A 22,600-nucleotide genomic window follows, 5' to 3' on the forward strand; every position below is an offset into this window, starting at 1 on the left:
TTATATAATGTCTGCTTAAATATAACAGCAATGCATATACGGTTATATATAGTTATATAAATGTTTTTGGAAACCATGCTAGTAACCATCTTCTCATTATAAGTTCTGGTAAGAATGCCTGAATATGCTGCTATATGAATTGTAATTAGGAACTTTCTGTGGTCTCCGTCTTTGTGTTTATTATGTAAACTGGATAAACATTAAATATCAGAGAAACATTAATATCAGAGATAAATTCATCCCATAGTTGTCTATTGAACTGCAATTTCCAAAACAGATAAGGTGGACAAGTGGCATGATAAAAATGGGTCAAAGAAATCCCAAGACCACAAATACAATAGGGGCCTATTTGTGATGCTGTGTAAAATAATTTTCACTGGTAATAAAGCAGTGTAAAATACATAGTGAATTTATAAAAGGTGTGTGTTTTCTACCTGGCTGTATTAAATGCAGTAATTATATGTCTATGGTGTAACCCATTCAAGTCAAGGCAAGTATATACCAATAGTGATGGGCGAATTTTGGGCGTTTTGCAGGAAAAACGTTGAAAAATCGACGCCGGCATCCGTTTATGACGCCAGCGTCTGTTTTTTTGACGAAGGCGAATCTCTGCGGCGGTTTTGCGTATTTATTCGCCGACGACGAATCGTAGGAATTCGCTGCGAATTTGCGCCTGGCGAATAAATTCACCCATCCCTATATACCAATGGAATAAAAAAAACTTCGGGTGGAGGATGCCATTTTTTCCAATTGTATTTTCAATAGCCCCCTGAATTTAAGCAGAAAATAAATTGAGCCAAAAATGAATACACAGTGTCATCTTTATTCAAATGGCTCCTAGGTTTGTATGGGCAGAAGATTCCCTTTGTGCTCCATAAACTGTAATGGGCAATGTTACTAGTGTTTCCCCCAAGAAAAACATCAACGAGAAAGACACCTGATATAGTCCTGGATTCAGTGGGGGTCATTTATCAACACTGGGCAAATTTGCCCATGGGCAGTAACCCATGGCAACCAATCAGATTGCTGTATTCATTGTTCTACTTGCAGCTGGCTTTAAAAAGCTAATCACTGATTGGTTGCTATAGGTAACTGGCCATGGGCAAATTTGCCCAGTGTTGATAAATGAGCCCTAGTGTCGGACTGGGATGCCAGGGACTCTCCAGAAAACATTAGACTGTAGGTCCACTTTCCAAACTATTATTCCTCCTCTCCTCACTTACCCTCTCTATTCTCCTAGTCTTTTATATTTACTAACTATACTCTGTTCTTCCAATATTAAGTCTTTTTTTCTCATAAAGAAATAGAGAATGACTATGAAATTGGCCAAATGGTTAGAAGCAAGAGGGCCCCACTGACAGCTGAAGTTTCCCTGGTATCCCAGTGGGCCAGTCTGACAATGCATATGGATTTGACGTAGATCTTTTACATCATTATAAATAAAAAAACCATTTATTAGCAGACATATTAAACAAGATTGTGAATTGAATACAGTTATTCTGCATCTTAAAGGAAATAGTGCTATGTGAAAACCCTACTACTAAACATTGAAATATCACTGTGACCTCTTCCCTTGGAGATTAGATTTGTGTGATATTGACTTGACATTTTTCACAGTGTAAGACAAGGTTTAGTATATGATGGATTTGATGTTTATATATATTTATATATATATATGATATTGGTAACTATCAAACAGAGCCTGTGAATTCTCATAGGAAAAGAGGTGAAGTGGTGTCATTTTGACAGACCCAACTGTGCTGGTGATTGATCCACCTGCTTCTTTGAGGCCTTCGTAAAAATGTACTCTACTGGAGAAGACGAAGATAGGTAGGAATATATTGTTATTTAGTGAGTACCACAAGTACAGATAATACAGTATACATAAATAGAAGCTAAAATGAGTGCTTGTCTGAAACACTACAATTTTAAACGTAGAATTTCTGATAGCAATGAAAAGGAGAATGAGTTGCCTCTTAGTGGGGAGCTGATAGATACTGATTCAACTCCTGGTCTAAATAAAGCCACTTGGACTTCTACCCTGGTATCTGTATATGCCAGTGGCGTAACTATAGAGGAAGCAAACCCTGCACTCACAAGGGGAACCGGGAACAGGGGTCTGCTTTCTCTATAGTTGTTAGAAATCCCCATCTCTCTTACCTACCCTGGCACAGGTGGGCAGGCAGGTGGAGGAAGGACTGGGTATGGGCTGCTGTGAGTTCTGTTACACTGCTAGTTCATGTACTTATCTCCAGGGTAGCCCAGCGAGATCTGTGTACACTCAGGCCACTGAACAATGAAGAGAAGCCTGGATATATAAAGTGATTAATATGTACACTTGTTAGTTTTAATTCACTACATCTTTGATGTCCTAGAGCTGAATAACCCTATGACACCGGTACTTTTAAGGGCAATGTGTTTTATTAGTTTCTTAGTGTTCAAGTTTATGCATGTTGGACTGGGAAATTTTGACAGCAACCTTGGGGCACAGGTAAGTGGATCGTTTTTACAAGCAAGTGATCAAAGGTGGCCATACAAAGAGATCCGCTCGTTTGGTGATTTCTCCAAACGAGCGGATCTCTCCCTGATATGCCCACCTTGAGGTGGGCATTATCGGGCTGATCTGATCTTGCGCCCTAGGGGCCAACCATCGGATTGTAACGGGCAGTCGGATTGCGGGACCGAATCAACGAACAGATGCAGTCCACAATCCAACTGAATTTTTACCCCTGCCCAATTGACATCTGGCTGACTCTCAGCCAGCTATCGATTGGGGAAGCCTGTCGGGGGGCCAATAAGCAGACGACTCAGTCTGTCTGCAACTTTTATCGGCGCATGTATGGCCATCTTAAGATTGCCTAGCAACCTATCCATTCAAGCTGGAAATCTAGCTGTTCCATGAAGGACGATATAGGTAAATGTGGAAGTAACCCCAGGACAACCCAGCTCGATACCTAAATAGTTGTTAAGAGAATATGCATCTAGCAAGCTTATTGCCAGTGGTGCTCCAGAGGTAGGGTAGGAAACAGCACAGGTTGCAAAGTAACCATATAATCAAATAGTGTTTCCCTATTATAATTTTGAACTGTCAATATCTGACATAATTGCATGATAGAGGAATCGCTTAGATGAAATTCTCAATGGCAGTGCACCTTGCCTATATTGCAGTTGTAAAAAGACAAGAAGAAACTCTGAATTAAAAAAAGAAAATGAAATGACAATAGAATTCCCTGACCTTCTCTCTCAGGTTGTAATGAAAATGAGACCGATTTGGATCGGGACCAGACATACCCTCCTTCTCAGAAGACGAAGCGCATGAGAACCTCTTTCAAACATCACCAGCTCCGTACAATGAAGTCCTATTTTGCCATTAACCATAATCCAGATGCAAAAGATCTGAAACAACTGGCCCAGAAAACTGGATTAACAAAGAGAGTTCTGCAGGTGAGAAACTATTGCTGTCATATCTCTGGAAGCCCAGTATTCCCATATCTAATTTCTCAAAGCAAAGTCTCAGTGTGTAGAAACCGATCTCATTTACTGATTAATGCAGCCCTATTTACTATTTAAACGTAGATCGTAAAACCTATGACACTAAAATACCCGACTGCCAGTGCATAGATTTTATGTTTCTGGGTTTCATTCTGTTCTGTGGAGACTGCATGTTGGCAGGCAATGTGAGATTCCACTTGTGGAAGAAAATCCTCACTGGGACTAAGGGCAAAAGGTATGAGCAACACTATCATGTGCTTTCAAATTAGAATGGCTTGTCTGGTGGATATTCAGATGAAAAAAAGTAAAGGTTTTTGATAAGCCTAGTTACGTATTTAAATACAGTATTCCCTTATGGCTTGCCTCACAAGGGGCATTAAGTAATGGAGCAAGCTTCAGTTAGCACACCATTTGCCTGCTGGGTACAGGCACGCAGATGCTGACAAGTGAGACCCTTTCATGCCAATGATGAGAATTTTAGAATACAATGCAGTCTATATTGGTCTTTTGATTGATGCCCAACCGTAAGCCATCAGTGTACATCAGCCTTTCCTCAGTGTCATAGGAGGATAGAAGCATGTCCACAGTATCTAGCAAGTTCCACTGAGGACTGATGCATTCAGCAATCTCCATTGAGCACCTCAGTACCTCCCTGTAGGAAACTGTTGTTGCATTTATATTACCCAAGAAAGTCTCCAGTCTGGCTATGATGGTTACTCAATCGATAACCCTAACTGAATAACAGTCTCTCTTAATAGAAGACAAGTTCTCTTATTTCATTTGGTCATCACTGGGATGTTATACGATGAACTAGGGATGTTATGTAGCTGTAATAATATGGTTTATGTTGGTGCCAAAAAATCTATATGGGTACTACTACAAAACTAATTAATAATTCATAATCAAATATTATTAAAGTTAATCATGGGGAATATACTCACAATTCACCCCAGTCTTAGGGTGTAAATCCAAGTCAACATTTCAAAAAAAAAAAATAAAAATGTGAGTGTCCCCCAAAATAATGAATCAATCAATTAAAAAAAATGAAAAATGTATTAGGACATCAGAGCAAGACCTAACGCATTTCATGCCTGCTGGGGCACTTACTCATAGGTTGAGTAAGTGCCCCAGCAGGTACGAAACGCGTTAGGTCATTATTTTTGGGGACACTCACATTTTTCTTTTTTGAAATGTTATGTAGCTGCACTATTAGATATACAGTGCTACTCGTAGGATAAAAAATGGTCAATAATAAAATCCAATTGGAACATTACACTGTATTCTCATGCATTGGTTGGAAAATGTTGTTGGTTTCACCATACAAATGGCAACTTCCCTAAGCACAAATTGACCTCTCTTTCTTTTGGTAATTATTAATTAGTATTAACTGGAAATCCTTGATATGTCTTGGTTTTCTGAGGCACTGCCAATCTGAAATTAAAACAAATTACAAGAAGATTGTACTAGTTTGGGATACATCTTCATGCATGCTATGCATTATGGTATGGCTTAATGAAGACAGGGAATGGGCAAGCAACAAAGCCATTGGGTTGCTACTAACAATATCCCATCAGGCGTATTAGGAGTGGTGGCTTTTCCAATGATATTATCTAAGTTTTTTGTTCATGAGAATTTCAGAAATCGAGAACACAAAGAAAATGACATCACAAAGACAAATATATATATGGTGCTCCTCATGGTTTACGTTTGGTTCTCAGTTTTTTGGTTTTCAAATGATTCATATTGTCAAGTAAGCAGGTAGAACATGTAGTCTATCAAAGAAGGTTTACTAAAACTGCCATGTATTCAATGGACTGGAAAGTCAAACACAATCAATTATAAAGGTGTTGGGTGAAAGAATGGAAGCTGAAAAGATGGATAGCCAAATCGTTCTTAGATACACTCATGCATACATACAGATCAAGAGCTTTTCTGGGATATAACTGCAAAATAAAAGGACCACAGACATTGTATAATCATTTCTTTTTGTTAAAAAAACACCCTCGATAATAAGATCTACTTACAGGATTCTGGAGAGGCCACTAAACCTCTGATCCAACAGCAGCTTTCCTCAGGTTAAGAGAGGAGCTAATAAAATTATCTGAATTTTAAAAAAGTGTTTAATGAACATATTTAAAACTTAAATAAAATAAACAATTGATAAACAAATAAAAAATTTGAACCAGGGCTCCTATAGTTTGTAATTATAACAATTTGGGGCTAATTTTCAAACTAAAGTGTACATTTTTGTACTTTGCATTCTTCCTTGGATGCCATAAATGACCCCTTATTTGTTCTACCTTATTTACTGGATGATTTGGGACATCTGTGAAACTAAAAAATGTCAACATTTTCAATTTGGCAGTAATGCCTCACCAATACCAGGCTTTTTATAGAAATATAGCCCATCCTAATGAAAAGTTTATTTATTCTATAAGGTGTTTTTTATATAATAATATAAATGGTTATAATAAATGGTTTTCTTAATGCACCAAGATTTTAACATTTTCCCCATCTTTGTCTATGTTTTATGTATGCGTTTACATTTTTATGGGTGATGTGGAGGCTAAGCTAATGATGTCAAACTAACAACTCTACAGTTAATGTTTTAAGGTTTTCATACCTTTCCTGAAGTCACTGTGCACATGATCTTTGCACACACTTCTCATAACCTATGTGTAAAACGTGAGCAGAGGGGTTGATCAGAGCAAGTGCTGAATCCTTTGTGCTTAATCAAAATTTTCTGTGCAATCCACAATTTATTTGAGCTCATTTTGCCAACCATTGTAGCCAAAGACATATCCACTTAAGGCTGCAGGGAAGTATATTTCATAACAGCTAATGAGCAGTGATTGTAAATTTGACATTCTCTGGCTTAACATTCACATTATTATTAATTTTTGTATATATTCTACAGATTAAGGATTGTTCTAATTGTGAGTAAAATGCTTTAAGGTTGAGCCAGTCTCACTATGTGGTTCATTATACTTTTGCTAATGTATTCCTTTACTGAGAAAAAGCAATGTTGCATTATTTCATATTTCTACATCTAAATATGATTGTGTTTTTCTGATAAAGACAAGATATTAGGGCTTCTCAAGTAAACAATATATAAGTTAATTAAAGGTGACATATAGTGTATTTTCTATTGCATTATGTGCCTCTAAAACAGAAGAAAAGTGCCTGTCATTCCGCTGCCTAAAGATATTTTGCAGAGCTGTTCAGAAGAGCTGCTGTCACTGCTCACCGATTTGCACTGTATAATGCCAACCAATTGCTGACTTTTGGCCAAACAGCTATTGGCCTTGCATACCTGATAGGGGAGGGAAGAAATGTGATTGGCTACCCAGATTTAATAGTTTTAATGGAACAGTTCAGTGTAAAAATACAAACTGGGTAAATAGATAGTATGTGCAAAATGAAAAATATTTCTAATATAGTTAGTTAGGCAAAAATTGAATCTATAAAGACTGGAGTGCCTAAGATAACAGAACACTACTTCCTGCTTTTCAGCTCTCTAACTCTGAGTTAGTCAGTGACTTGAAGGGGGGCCACATGAGACATAACTGTTTAGTGAGTTTGCAATCGATCGTCAGCATGCAGCGCAGATTCAAAAGCAACAGTTATGACCCATGTGGCCCCACTCACGTCTCTGATTGGTTACTGCGTGGTGGAAACCAAGAGAGCTGCAAAGCAGGAAGTAGTGTTCTGGCTGTTGTGTTACATCCAGTCACACCAGCCTTTTATAGATTACATTTTTGGCTAACTAACTATATTAGAAATATAATATTTTTAATTTTGCACAGCCTGTTTACCCAGTTGTTATTTTTACACTGAACAATTCCTTTAAGACACTGCCACCACTAATGTACACCACAGGCAGGCTCCAGAAAAGATATATGGAGCTTTCCAAAACTTTTAAATGTTAGAGGTAATGATCAAATTAAGCCAAACCTTAAATCAGGTGCCATATATGATGTATTTATTATGGACTATGTGGTTTTGAAAGATGCTATATGTCTCCTTTAAAGATATGAGGCAGTTATTGTCTTTTGTATTAAGCTTCCATTTAAGAAAAACGTAGGGACATACAAGTTAGGAAGCCAGCAAAATAACGCAACAAATATATAAAATAATAATTGGTAAAGGAATGCCCTGGGATTGGTTTGCAGGTTTGGTTTCAAAACGCACGAGCGAAATTCAGAAGAAATCTTTTACGTCAGGAGAATGGGGGAGGCGATAAAGTTGACGGTCCCTCTCTCAGCGCTCCAGCATCTGCAGAGAGTGCTGCACTAACGCCAACCGATGCCACGTCCACATTATCAGACCTCACCAGCCCCTCTCTCAATGTCGGGGGAACTGTAACCCCAAATATGGACACCCATGAGTCCGGGAGCCCTTCTCAAACAACACTAACCAACCTTTTTTAACATCTGCTGCATCTCTACACTTGTTGCCCTCTATGAATATTTCCACAAGACTGCATAATTTTTATTATTATTTTTTCTACCATCCATTGAAATACACTTCAAAATATTTTGGAAGAAAGAAGAAATTTATGGTAGACACTCAGTGAAGCAAATACAGAAGATAGGCTTCTGTTGTGTTAATTTTCACAGAAAATTTGAATGTCTGCATGATGAAGGTGGTAACATGAACTCTCTGAATTGGGAAGGTATATATCTAGAAGGGCAGAGCATAGAAAGGTGCAAGATACTGACAATCCCTCAAAAACCTTTGTGTAAAATCTTTCATATAACCTATTTCTGAAATATACTACCCTTATTTCAATGTTAGTGCAAGGGATATTCACTTACATTTGACTTTTCTCAGTCTCTCTCACTGTGAACTGCCACAACATTCATGGATTTTCATTTCCTATGTCCATCTAGCTAGCTCCAAGTCCATCTCACTATACTTTTCAGGAACAAAAATAATTATTTTAGTAAATTGCCCCCTTTCATTAGAATTTGCCCAAAACTGACTTCCTAATCCCTAGGAAACGAAAAACAGTTTTGTTGCACAATTCTTTCACAAATGTTAGACTTATCTCTTACTTCCTCCATTGAGCCTGTTTACTCAAAAATTATATTAAATGTCCTTTGACGTTTCTGCAGAAAGTCCCGTTCTCTAGATTTAGCTCTGACTTCAATCAATGGGGCACTGACTGGATGCACAAAATAATATGTAAATTAATGACACAAGTTATCAGTGTCATTTTTTAGTTTTATGTTGAAAACAATCAAATGAGGTAAGGGTTAAATTCCAATTCAAACATCCTTAAAAGTGCCTCCAAACAATTGTATATTACTTATTTCCATAATCTTGAAAAATAAATGAGCAAAAATAAAAAGTCTTCTTAATAAAATTAAATTTATATTATTTCAGTCTTAAACAATAATCTACTATATATACTATGTATGAACTACCTGGCCAAGTCAAAATAATTCTGGAAACCCCCCAGCATATCAATAATTTACCAAGCAATTGAGTTAAGTCACACCATATTTTTCCATACAGTTTAGAAGCAGACAGACTTAATATTTTTAATATTAAGTATATTTTTAAAAATAAAAATTGGATGTATATTTATGGCATTTTAATTTTAAGCAATTGTAACCTTTAGTTTTTCAGGTGAAATGGAAATAAGCAATATACGATTTTGTAAAAATGTTTTGTGAACAGTGAGTTTATTTCCATAGATTTTTTTTTGTTATTGGACAGATTGTACCAGACAAACATTAAATATTTCTAATATATAATATTTTTGTTACTTTTGTATAAAAAAATCAATATCTTATGTGCAAATGAGCAGTGTTTACTTTTTCAAGTTGGGTGCTTAAAAGACCCAGAAAAAGCAGAATGTTAATTTTTTTTCGTGTGTTTTTTTTTTTGTTGTATCTTGTGAAATATGTACAGTTTTTCAGAACAAAGTGCACACATACTTAAAATAAATGCAAAAGCTTTTTAAGAATCCGAAACTCTTTTTTTAAGTGGTTACAATAACTTATTTTTTCAGTAAAGAGGCTAGCCGTTTTGTACTCTAGCTGTGTAGACAACTGACAGTTCTAATAAGGCAGTAAATAAGACAATTTCTAAATATGCTTAGTTTATAAAATGCTCCCATTGAACATTATTTTAACTTACAGTCTCATTTCTACCTAATACCGATATGTTTTATTTTAAGGCCCACAATCTTGTAGGAACATGGAACTCATTTTAATTGGAGAGCTAGTGCATTATAAACAATATTTCATCAAGGATACAACAAAATATTATGATGGATTGGGTATTTTTATAACTATTAAAATCAAGCTGTAAAATCAATGAGATTATTCATCACAGGCCCGTGGATTGGGATATATTTTTGCTTTATACAGCATATTTTATCTGAATATAAGGCAAATGGCTTTGACATTGGTGAATGTTCATTTATTCATATAAAAAAACTATTGTGTTCCATTGCTTTCAACCCGCATCCTGTTTGACAGAGTAATGTTTTTGCACAACGCTGTAGTGGTTTGTGTTGAGGGATTTATATACAAATTGCTAAAAGTTTTCATTCATGCTGCACTGTATAAAACACTTAAACATATGATTAACTTTAAGGGGCAGATTTATCAAGGGTCGAAGTGAATTCAAGGGAATTTTCGAAGTAAAAAAATTAGAAGTAATTTTTTGGATGCTTCGACCATCGAATAGGATACTACGACTTCAAATTTAATTCGACTCGAAGTAAAAATCGTTCGAATATTCGACCATTCGATAATCTAAGTATGGTCTCTTTAAAAAGACTTCAATACTTTGCCATATTGAAACCTGCCGAAGTGCTATGTTAGCCTATGGGGACCTTCTAGAGCAGTTTTCTAACTCTTTAGAGGTCGAAGGAAAATCCTTTGATCGATCGCTGAAATCGTTCGATTAGGCTTTACTTCGATCGGTCGATTGCCAAATTCGGTAAAAAAATCCTTGACTTCGATATTCTAAGTCGAAGTATTTTAATTCGATGGTCGAATTTCAAAGTATTTTTTACTTCGAAATTTGACCCTTGATAAATCTTGATAATGAACATATGATGGACCGTTCTGCTCAAAGTTAGCCAATAGGTTGATTTCTGAAATGAACACATTATAACATCAATCTTTATTAGGCAACCATTGTTTTTGTTTTTTTAACGAATTGTATCATACAATCCCATGCAGCTGCTGTTACAAATCATAAGTCAGTAGTTAACGGCTGAATTTTTAAAACCAGGCCTTAATATAGAACATAATATTAAATACGTAGTCTGCCTGATATATCTATGCTAAATCCCAATTAATTTATTCACCCCACTTTGTTCTCATGCACCAGGTTCCCAAAACATATGTATAAATAATATATATTTAAACTTTTTTTCAACCCTCTTGGAGCTACTACAATCATTTGGTGGTTTAACAAAAGACAAGGCAAAGCACAATAAAAAAATAGACATTAAAAAGCCACACTAAAGTAATTATAGGTATTTGATTCCAGAGGAAACACATTTCCTAAAAATGCCTTCAAATACTTCCATGTATAAAACTTTCTTTATAATGTATGTTGACCTTGCATTGGTTTTATCTCTTTTTCAATACAAACAGCTATTTTTAAAGGGATACTGTCATGGGAAAAAAATTTTTTTTTCAAAATAAATCAGTTAATAGTGCTGCTCCAGCAGAATTAGGAACTGAAATCCATTTCTCAAAAAAGCAAACAGATTTTTTATATTCAATTTTGAAATCTGACATGGGGCTAGACATATTGTCAATTTCCCAGCTGCCCCAAGTAATGTGACTTGTGCTCTGATAAACTTCAATCACTCTTTACTGCTGTACTGCAAGTTAGAGTGATATCACCCCCTTCCTTTCCCCCCAGCATCCAAACAAAAGAACAATGGGAAGGTAACCAGATAGCAGCTCCCTAACACAAGATAACAGCTGCCTGGTAGATCTAAAAACAGCACTCAATAGTAAAATCCCATGTCCCACTGAGACACATTCAGTTACATTGAGAAGGAAAACAGCAGCCTGCCAGAAAGCATTTCTCTCCTAAAGTGCAGGCACAAGTCACATGACCAGGGGCAGCTGGGAAATTGACAAAATGTCTAGCCCCATGTCAGATTTCAAAATTGAATATAAAAAAATCTGTTTGCTCTTTTGAGAAATGGATTTCAGTGCAGAAGTCTGCTGGAGTAGTACTATTAACTGATGCCTTTTCAAAAAAACATGTTTTCTGATGACAGGATCCCTTTAATTATAAAAAGTGGGATTCTTTCCATAATTTAATTGGATTTCACAAACCTCCTTTAGCAAGTAAAAATATTAGACTTTTTACACAGTGATATGGATAGAGTATGAGCAATATGCCCATTAAATATATGCCCATTTATTTACCAGTTGTAGTACTCCGAATCAGATGTGAGATTTGTACAGCAATTGATCAGATATACATGATCACACTGTTCCTTAGACCTAAACATAACTTTAGACATTTTTTTCAGACATTCTTTTCTCAGGGTTATTAGAAAACATAGGCTCTTGAAAATATAGTTTATATTAATCAAAAGTGGCAGGGTGCACTGGGAAGTAATTGTAGATTTGCATTTTAAATGATTGAAAAGATATGAAATTGTCATCTCTGTGGAAAAAGCAAAATCTTGTAAAACAGCAAATGTTAACCGACTCTTTTGTATCAGAACGAGTTTTGTTTTGACAGAATTTGGCTTGGCTTGTTTTGAAACTACTATTTTGAGTAACATTTCATATATGCCATGGAAACCTTTAGTTTCACTAAAAAACATTCACATTAAATATGCTTAAGCTGCAGAGAGAGTGAGATTTCCCCCCTTGTAAAAATTAAGATCTTGTAAGGTGTTCTTTGTACACCTCAGTATCCTTGTTTGTTTCTGTGGTTCAATGAGCATTAAAACTCCAAGATTTTTGTTTACATATCAATTCACTGGTAGACCATAATATATATAAGTATTTTTTTAACCTACGCATTGCTTCACAAACTGTAAATTTTGCCTTTATAAAGTTGAATAAGACTCCTCTGGGGTTACAGCTCACTTTTACAAGTGCCTTACTGTACTTCCTAGTACTTCTGTGAAAATCAGGATTAACGTGTGTCATTCACTGTTTGTATCCCTTTAACAATTCAATCGTTTTGTACTGTTTATTTCTTTCTTTCTGGATTAAAAAATAAAACCATGCTTTTCAAGGATGTGTCCTGTTAGATAATACAGGTATTTAATGCAGCCAGACAGTCTGGTTAACAAAAAAATCTATTATACTTATAAGTGTTTAAGTACAGTTTGTGGTAGAGCAAAATTGTCCATGTTTTTTTTCTTTTTGTTTTTGTTTACTGAGAAATGCATTGTATAGAGCAATTTCCTTTGAATATTTATGGACCAAACCTTTGTGAATTATTCTGATTAAATTTGTGTGAATAAACGATTTTAAGTCAGTGGAGTTTTATTTTTAGATAATGTTGCACATTGCTTTTTAAAATATTTTTATAAATCATACACAAATCAATTTTTACAGTGTTTCTAAATCTGGTTACATTTATTAGTTATTGTATGAAATATATGGGGAGACATGTATCAAGTAATGCAGGTAGAAGAGAAGCACATTTACTAGATGAGCTGTGGGAAGCCAAAGAGAAGGAAAGATTCTTTATGTATATACATGGAAAAATAATTTATTTTTTCTTTTTGTTGGCTTAATCTCCTTTTGATTTGTATTCTTGATATAAAATGGTAATTTATTACAACCACGTGACTGAGAGATTTATGCAGAGAAGGGGGAAACTCCAAACGTTTTTAAAATATAACAATGAAACGAATAGGTGAATACATACAGTGCATTTTCGGCTAATGGCATCGGCTTGATACATATTGCTCCATGTTCATAAATAACCACAGCATTAGAATGGTGGTAACCTAATTATTAAAGCAAATGAGAATTAAATGTAAGCCCATTAGTGCCAGGTTGCTCTGTAGTTTAATACATTTTTTTGCTATGATTTTTTTCAGGGAGAACAATGTTCGGGGTTTAACAGCCATACAACCCGGCGTTTGAAAATTCCCTAAAGTATTTAAAGAAGGGGAAAAGTTTGATCGGGAAGTCTACTGCAGTGAAGACAAAGACAAAAAATTAGCCAAAAATTTTAAAAATTTAAATCTATATATATAAAAAAGAACTTCTATGTCATTTTTTGGAATGTTCAAGCACATGCTTTTTTGTATGTATGATAGGAGTTCTAACATTGTACCCTGATAAAATGAGGGAAGGATGTTAAGCTATTACAGTTTTAACGCCATTTTCATATGAATGCTTCGGATTTGTTGATAAAATGATACAAAACTGTGTGATTTTTTTTTTGCCCGCAAAAAATGTGTATATATCATGGAGCAACCTGGCATTAATAAACCTTATACAGTTTTGATGCAGAATTTATCAAAATTTTGTTTAGACTCAAGCACAACTGAAGATTAATTTAAATGTAAAAATAGCACTCTACAACCACGCTTGCAAAAATGTATTCTTCACAAATGTGAAATTGCAAAAGTGTATTCTTCACAAATGTGAAATCCCACTCTATTTGTGCCTGTTTATTTAAAGTTATTGTTTTACTTATAGGTTCTGTTCCATGTAGCAGAAATAGACTGAATTATAATCCGACACAATAACAAAATGACTGTGGTCTTGTAGACCTAATTCTTGTGTGTAGCAAATTAACTTTACATCTCTAAATTATATAAAAATATGTAAATGCTTACACAAGGAGAAAACATACACTGTTGTCGCTATTATATTATTCAACATAATGTGAATTGTCCATAGAATGGACCTCGGAAATACAGACCTAGTCATTTGTTTGAGCCTTTACATTACCGGAGTGCAGAATGTGCAGAATACTCTATTTCTTTTTATGGTCTTCACATGGAGCTTAAATGTGGCCGAGTTTTGTGCAATTACTCCAGCTGCAGCAGTGGGGATCCTGCTCTTAGGAAAAAATGTCATTTGGGCATTCTGAGTAGGAATATTATTACACCAAAGCATAGATGCAATATAAACAAAAATAAAAGCGGACTGCATGGGACAAAACTATAAAGGAGAATTAAAATCTGCATGACATCTTATGCTTTCTTTTTCTCTGTATGTGTGAATCCCTAACTTACAATGATGTTTTCTGTAAAATACAGTTTTCATGAATAAATACATCATCTGATGTAGACATAATACATGATTCTAAAGCTCGATCTAAACGAAGCATTATAAATGAAAGAATAAAAAAAAGGACACAGTTGTTAAATTATATAATGCTAATGTATTAAAGGGTATGTTACATTCACAAATGAATCTGAAGGGGTTTTTCCTTTATGTGGCTGATCAAAATGCATGTAATTTATATCAGAAATCCAGGGAAAGCTGTTCTAACATTTTTTTGTTTTAATTTTCTGTATTATTTATGTCAGCATTATTTAATTCGATCTTTAACCCACCTATATAACTATTGCTTAATTTCAAATCCCAGCATCCAACCAATGTTCTTTGGTGACTAGAGATCGCTGATTTGAGGAGGATGTCATTAAGGCTAAATGAAACAAATTCATTTGTTAAAATAGCTAAGAACAAATCACCAGCAGTTAGTGGTTTGGTGTCTTATGTTGTACATGAAAATGAACATGAAAAAAAAAAATGAGGGAATTAGGAAATATTAAGAAAACAACGCACCACCAAAAGTAAATGAGTGGAGTAATAGCGTTAGTAGAAGGAATATTTATAAACTTAAGATGTACATTTACTAAGAAAACATGTAAAGTAAAAATAATTATAAAATCCCAAAATAAAAGACAAAAGGAAAGAGGCACGAACAGTTAAGTTGGGTTGAAAAAAAGACCAAAACCCACTGGTTCAACTCCTCCAAACAACCCTCAGTGCACATATATACACATACTTATACAGACTAGTGATGAGCAAATCTGGGCCGTTCCACTGTAAAAATCATGATTCAGAGAAAGAAATGTGCAAAACACATTGAAGTCAATGGGCTTAAAGGAATTGTTCAGTGTAAAAACTGTGTAAATAGATAGGCTGTGCAAAATAAAACATGTTTCTAATATACGGTAGTTAGTTAGCCATAAATGTATTGTATAAAGGCTGGAGTGATTTGATGTATAACATGTCAGCCAGAACACTAATTCCTGCTTTTCAGCTCTCTTGGTTTACGCTGACTGGTTACCCTGGTTACCAGGCAGTGACCAATCAGTGACTTGAGGGGGGGGGCACATGGGTCATATCTGTTGCTTTTGAATCTGAGCTGAATGCGGAGGATCAATTACAAACTCACTGAACAGAAATGTACCATGTGGCCCCCCTTCAAGTCGCTGACTAACTCAGAGTTATAGAGCTGAAAAGCAGGAAGTTGGATTCTGGCTGTTTTATTAGACATCTGTTCACTCCAGCCTTTATATATTACATTTTTGGCTAACTAACTATATTAGAAACATTTTTAATTTTGCACAGCCTATTTACACAGTTTTTATTTTCACACTGAACTATTCCTTTAAAAAAAGAATTCACTTGAAATGCATTAAAGTCAATGGGTGTTTTTTCTTATGGCAACTTTTTTTGTTTAGGCAAAATTTTTCATGGCCGATTTTTGCGAATTAAGCATAATCAGCAAAAATAGAGATAGTACTTTTTCTGGTCTTCTCCAGGTCTAGGCCAGGGACAGACCCCTGTGCCACTCCACTATCATTGGTTCAATTAGAAAATGTTTAATTTGCCACCACTTTTTGTAATCTATTCTCCATTCAAGTACAAACATTATGTTCCAGGCCAATATTCCATAATGTAATCAGTAGCCTTCTATGTGGTAGCAAAGTCTAAGTATATCAAATCCACTTCCATCCCAGAGTCTAAGGGGCAGAATTTGCGCTAGCGTCCGCATTGTTCACATCGCAAAACACGTCACCAGGCGTAAATTCGCCAGGGTAACGCTAATTAACTAAAATCCGAAGTTGCGTCCAGGGTGCTGGTTAAAGGGGATGGAAACCTAGTTGGCACAAAAACCCTGCCCCCCTCCCGTGTGTTGCCCACCCTCCCTCCTCCCCCCTGGCAGGTCCAGTCCAGGGAGTTCACAGACGACATCTTCTTCCACGCGATCTTCTTCCTGCTTCGAACGGCGTTTTGGCGCATGCGCAGTAGGAGCATTTCGCTGGTACGGATCTACTGCGCATGCGCCAAAAGTCACAATGTACTTTTGGCGCATGCGCAGTAGATCGTACCGGCGAAATGCTCCTACTGCGCATGCGCCGGTCAAAGCAGGAAGAAGATCGTCTTTGAACTCCCTGGACTGGACCTGCGCAGAAGGGTAAGTAACAAGTTAGGGGCATTTGCCCAGCGGGACGGGTAGGCCAGGGGGGAGGAGGGAGGGTGGGCAACACACGGGAGGGGGGGAGGGTTTTTGCGCCAACTAGGTTTCCTTCCCCTTTAAGTAGTGCTAGCATTACTGAGGCAAGTGAAGCGAAGTTGCACTAGTGCTGGCTAATTTGCATACAGCGGGAAGTTAAAGTTGAATGGACGTATATGTTGCAGCCAATACACTACAAAAGCCCAGGGAAACCTTAATAAAATAAAAAAGAGTTGTTATATTGCCCTACACATGAGCCCAGTGTATAGTTTATGTGCCATATGTTAGAAAATTTAGGGGGGAAGATTTACAATCTTTTGCAGCCTATCACCCTGAAAAATGAAAACTCACCACCGTTTTTTGGGACTTAGAAAGTGGCGAAGGCAAGTCTGGCGCAAGAGGTAACAATTAGTAAAATCTGCATCTTAGTGAATTTGCATAGTTACGTCCCTTCACCAGAGTGCAACTTCGCCAGGCATAAGGGAGAAAATTACCGCTAGAGTCTATCTCCTTCGCTAGCGAAGTTACGCCTGCACCCGTTAGTAAATCGGCAAAGTAACGAAATGACGTCACGCTGGCGAATGTTCACTAACTGTAGTCACTTCGCCCTTTAGTAAATCTGCCCCCAAGTTCCTGCTCAAATCCTCATAAGAAGGCAAAAAAGTGAAACATTTTTAAAAGAACTTTGCAACATTCAGGTAAAAAACAGACGTATTACTGTCTTTAAATTGCTAGAGAACAGTAATGAAAAAATAATTAAACTCAATCCTAGCCCCTAGAAAATGTTCTCGCTTTTCAACTTTTTATATATTATCACTGCTCAGTTTCATAATTAATACCATTAAGTAGGTGTTCCATATTGTTTTTAATCTGACATTGTTAAACAATATCATTTGTACTTTAATTCCCAAGTTCTCAAGAGAAATTATTTTATGTTTTCATAAAAATACATAAAAAAATGAAACTATATTATACCATTATTTACTTTTTTATTTGGTGGTGGTGAAAAAATTGCCTAACGTTTTCTGGTTCAGACTGAGAAACAGCTACAAAGATGTAGGTAAGCATTTCTTTTTTCTGAAATTCTGAAGTTGAAGGTCCCAGCAATTGTGCATCCCCCTTGGCCCTGCTTTTCACTCTAGCACTGCTTGACTTGACATTGCTTTAAAGGGTTGTTTACCTTCAAACACACTGTTTTCAGTTCAGTTGGTTTCAGATAGATCACCAGAAATAAAGACTTTTTCCTATTACTTTCTGTGACTGTTTTTCTTTTGAAGTGTCACCTTCTAAAGCCCCTCTGGGGGGTCACTGCCTCTTTAACTGTTATAAATTGATACATTTAGTTGATACATTTGTTCCTGTTGAGCTGAAACACTAAGTTGCATTAAAGGCATCTGTTAGAATTGATACAATAGTTGCTAATATTCCACAGATGCTGCTGAGAAATGTATCAACTAATTGTATCAACCAAATGTAGCAAATTGTAACAGTTCAGATGCTCCTGAATTACTGAGCTGCCAGACAAACACCAGAGACAGGAACATTAAACATTAAACTTCAATTTTGGGAAAACTGTAAAAAATAAAAGACAGAAAGCAAATGAAAAAATTCTTTATTTCTGGTGAACAATCTGAAAACAACTGGGTTAAGGGGGTTGTTCACCTTCTATGCACTGTTTTAAGTTCAGATTGTTCACCATAAACAAAAATTGTAATACAAAAAAATGTAATAATTATTTTTAAAGGCAAACCGTGCACTTGCAATCTTTCTTCTTTTGTGGACACATATTGGCTTTTTATTGTTTGCAGCAACTCCAGAATGTGACTTAGACCGAGCACTGGCAGAAGGGTGTTTGTAGCAGCTGGTCAACACCACAGCATGGTTTTTTCCACATCTTTTTATAATTTTCCCTGATTCTGCATTGCATTTAGTTGATACATTTCTCAACAGTATCTGTGGAATATTAGCAACTATTGTTTCAATTCTAACAACTGCCTTTAATGCAACTCAGGGATTCTGCTCAGCAGGGGCTAAAGATAAACACATTAACTAAATGTATCAATTTAAAACAGTTGAAGAGTCGGCGACCCCCTCCAAGCTGCTTTAGAAGGTGAAAAATTAAAATTTAAACTTCAATATTAGAAAAACCGTCACAAATAGAAAGTAATTGGAAAAAGTCTATTTCTGGTGAACAAACTGAAACCAACTGAACTGAAAAAAGGGTTTGAAGGTAAACAACCCCTTTAAAGGAAAACTATAACAGATCAGACTATGTTCTGTCTGACAGCAATCGAATGAAAGTTATGTCCAACAAAAGCTGGTGACAGATTCCCACCGATATCATCAGATCGGCAATATGTGCAGAGATAGACAAAAGTTTTCTAACCTGTCCGATCAATCACCATGGCACAAAAATTGTCGGGAGACTCCACACACAGCCCGAAAATCATACGAAACAGAGATTTGTACGGTACAATTTTTGCGTCTATGGCCAGCTTTAGAGCCCTGTATACTTATCTAATGACCATACAATTCACTACAAGTGATACATTGCACTTAAAACCTTTCACATTTAGATAGCACCGTGTTCACATTTAGATGAGAACTCTTATAGTATTTTATAACAAGCAGCTTTGTGGGCTCCAGACCAGAAGTTGCAGAAGAGATTTGTTTTTTAATTTGGGAATATATTGAACGTCATAGAATATTTCTGAAAAATTAGAGGAATGAAGATAAAAAAAATAAAACAACAGTTATACGTTTAATATACAAACATATAAACCCCCATGCACAATTTTGGTGGTAGACAAGAAGTTCATGTTCTCCAAGAAGACAAATTATTTAATTTACGTTAATCCTTTCTTTACAATTAGTATTTTTTCATGAGGCATGCATCTTACACCCAAGAGGAAGCTCATTGATCCTCTTAACATGACAACTATGTTTAAGTTTAAATGTGCCAGCCTCGTATTTTTTACATACTATATGATAAATGCATTTAATTACGTTAATTCCCAGCCATTTATGGTGCAAATAAATATATATATATATATATATATATATATATATATATATATATATATATATATATATATATATATATATATATATATATATATACACATATATACACATATATATATATATATATCTATATCTATATACATACATATACACACATATATACACATATATATACATATATACAGTCAACTACAAGAGGTCCTCTGCACTCAACCCATTATCAATATATTTAAGACAGAGACATTTTGTGCATACTGCTACTGAAAAATGCCTTACCCTTTAAACAACACAGGGATTGTTTTTCCATATATTGCAATATATTTAAGCTGGCCAACTATGTCAAATTCATCCCATATCTGGCCAGTCCTACGCTTAATTTTCATCTGATTCATTAAGAATTCAATTGCTTAATTATACATTTTACAAAGGGACTAAGTTTTACCTGCAACTTACTAGCTGCTTTCAAAGTAAAACTCCCAAACTTGGCTGCCCTTTTATTAGACACCAGTGGGATCACCTGACTATAGCTGGGAAGGGTGGGAGCTACAACATGGAGCTGGTCACTGCTCCTGTATAACTATAACAAACAAGGGAAAGTTGTGCTCACCACTATTTTTTAAAACCATTAGGCGGGGGTGCAATGAGGCTGTGACCACAAAATACATATAGTCAACTACAAGAGTCCTCTGCACTCAACCCATTATCAATACATTTAAGACAGAGACATTTTGTGCATACTGCTACTAAAAAATGCCTTACCCTTTAAACAACACAGGGATTGTTTGTCTATATATTTATATATATTTATATATATATATATATATATATATATATATATATATATATATATATATATATATATATATATATATATATATATACACACACACAGTATATATAAATAAGCCCCTTTGATGATGAATTACCACTGTTTCTCTCCTCTACAAAACGGATATCAAAATGGATCGACACAGTTTATCTTCCCTAATGTTCCTTTAATAATGGATCAGAGCAAATAATTTACCCTAGCATGCTTTAAGAATTAAATGATACAGCATTTCCTGTTAAATAATGGATAGGCACCACTTATCTACTGCAGCATCCCTTTCAATAGTGTTTAACCACAGCTTCTTTCCACCATCATTGGTCTAACAATATATCAGCAAAGCCTCTCTACAGTGCCTGGTTTTAATGGCTCAATGGATAAGCTTTCCTCCATGGAATGGATCAGTATAACTTTTTTAGTTCCTATTGTAATAATGGACCAGAACCACTTATTTCCCCCAGAATCCCTTGTAATAATATATAAGCACAGCTTCTCTCCTCCAGAATAAAATATATATCCATCCAATAAATAATCATCATGGCAACCCATATAATGGATCACTAACGCAGGAACTGTTATAATGACTCAGGTCAGCTTCTCTCAAGGGGGCAAATTTACTTTCCTCCGAAATTGCGCCAGTGACAGGCTTCGCTGACATCGCAACACTTCGCCAGGTGTAAATTCGCCAGGACAACACTAATTAACAAAACTCCAAAGTTGCGTGCAGGGTTCCGAACGCTTGCGAAGTTTCGCTAGCGATAATATGATAAGAAGTTCGAAGTTACGCTAGCGATTGCTTATTAGCACACGGCGTGAAGTTAAAGTACAATGGACATATATGTTGCAGTAACTACATTACACTTCACAAGGCCAGGGAAGCTTAATAAAATAAAATAGAGTTGTTATATTGCCCTACACATGTGCCCACTGTGTAAAGGCAAGTCTGGCGCAAGAGGTAACGTTCATTAAAATCTGCATCCTAGTGAATTTGCGTAGTTACGTCCATTCGCCAGAGCAAAGATTTGCCTGGCGTTAGACTGCAAAGTAGCGCTAGAGTCGATCTCCTTCGCTAGCGAATTTACGTCAGCTTTAGTCACTTTGCCCTTTGGTAAATTTGCCCCAAGGCATCCTTGGAGAAGGGACGAAACGACTTAAAAGGATGGTGTTGCATTTTAACCTTACTTTTTTTTTTTTTTATTCCCTCTGGGTGGTGTAGCATAGCAGATGTATGATGCATGTAGCATGAGTTAAAGACAAGAGGACTGGAAACTTCATTTAGTAGTTGCTCGTGTCAGTACTTATGTGCAAGCTGCTCTCAGGGCTCATCATCAGAATACATTCACAGCAATAAACACACAGGACGTGCTTGGGACATGATACCTGATTTGCTCTGCTGAGCATCTGGCAGGAGTAAGAGGGAGTGAAGCACTGAAATGCTCATAATATGGAACGGGCATGTAACCTCCATGATGTGATCAGCAGTGCGAGAAGAGCTGTGCAGGAAAGACAATGAAACACTGTCACGGTCTGAATCAAATCTTTGAAATTTCCCTCTCACGCACGGGTTTATCCTTTTTATATCATACATCTGCCTGTTATTTTTCTCATAACCTTTTTGTCAGTGTTTGTTTTCAACAGGCTAAAATTATGGAAAATGTAAAGCAAATTGTTTTGTTCAGATCACACTTACCTATATCACACAGGTATATATTTCAGTGGTAAGTATATACAGGAATCCATAGCCATAACTTTTAAGAACTTGTAAGGGATGGATGGAATTCTGGATTTGGTTGGGGTTTGGCCAAATCTGAGCCT

The 22,600-nt window shown here is 36.0% G+C and overlaps 1 protein-coding gene across 5 annotated transcripts in view; it reads left to right on the forward strand.

The window, feature by feature from the left end:
• Positions 1 to 14,759, forward strand: part of lhx9.S (LIM homeobox 9 S homeolog) — a 37,334-nt gene extending 22,575 nt beyond the window's left edge. For 3 of the 5 annotated variants that reach the window (XM_018259656.2, XM_041591358.1, XM_041591359.1), the window contains 2 exons: positions 3,248 to 3,444; positions 7,665 to 8,278. In XM_018259656.2, the coding sequence (XP_018115145.1) occupies positions 3,248 to 3,444; positions 7,665 to 7,922 (455 nt within the window). In that variant the 3' untranslated portion in view covers positions 7,923 to 8,278. 5 annotated transcript variants of the gene reach the window in all.
• The last annotated feature ends 7,841 nt before the right edge of the window (positions 14,760 to 22,600 follow it).

This window comes from Xenopus laevis, chromosome 4S (assembly GCF_017654675.1).
Source record: "Xenopus laevis strain J_2021 chromosome 4S, Xenopus_laevis_v10.1, whole genome shotgun sequence".
In the NCBI taxonomy this organism is placed as follows: domain Eukaryota; kingdom Metazoa; phylum Chordata; class Amphibia; order Anura; family Pipidae; genus Xenopus; species Xenopus laevis.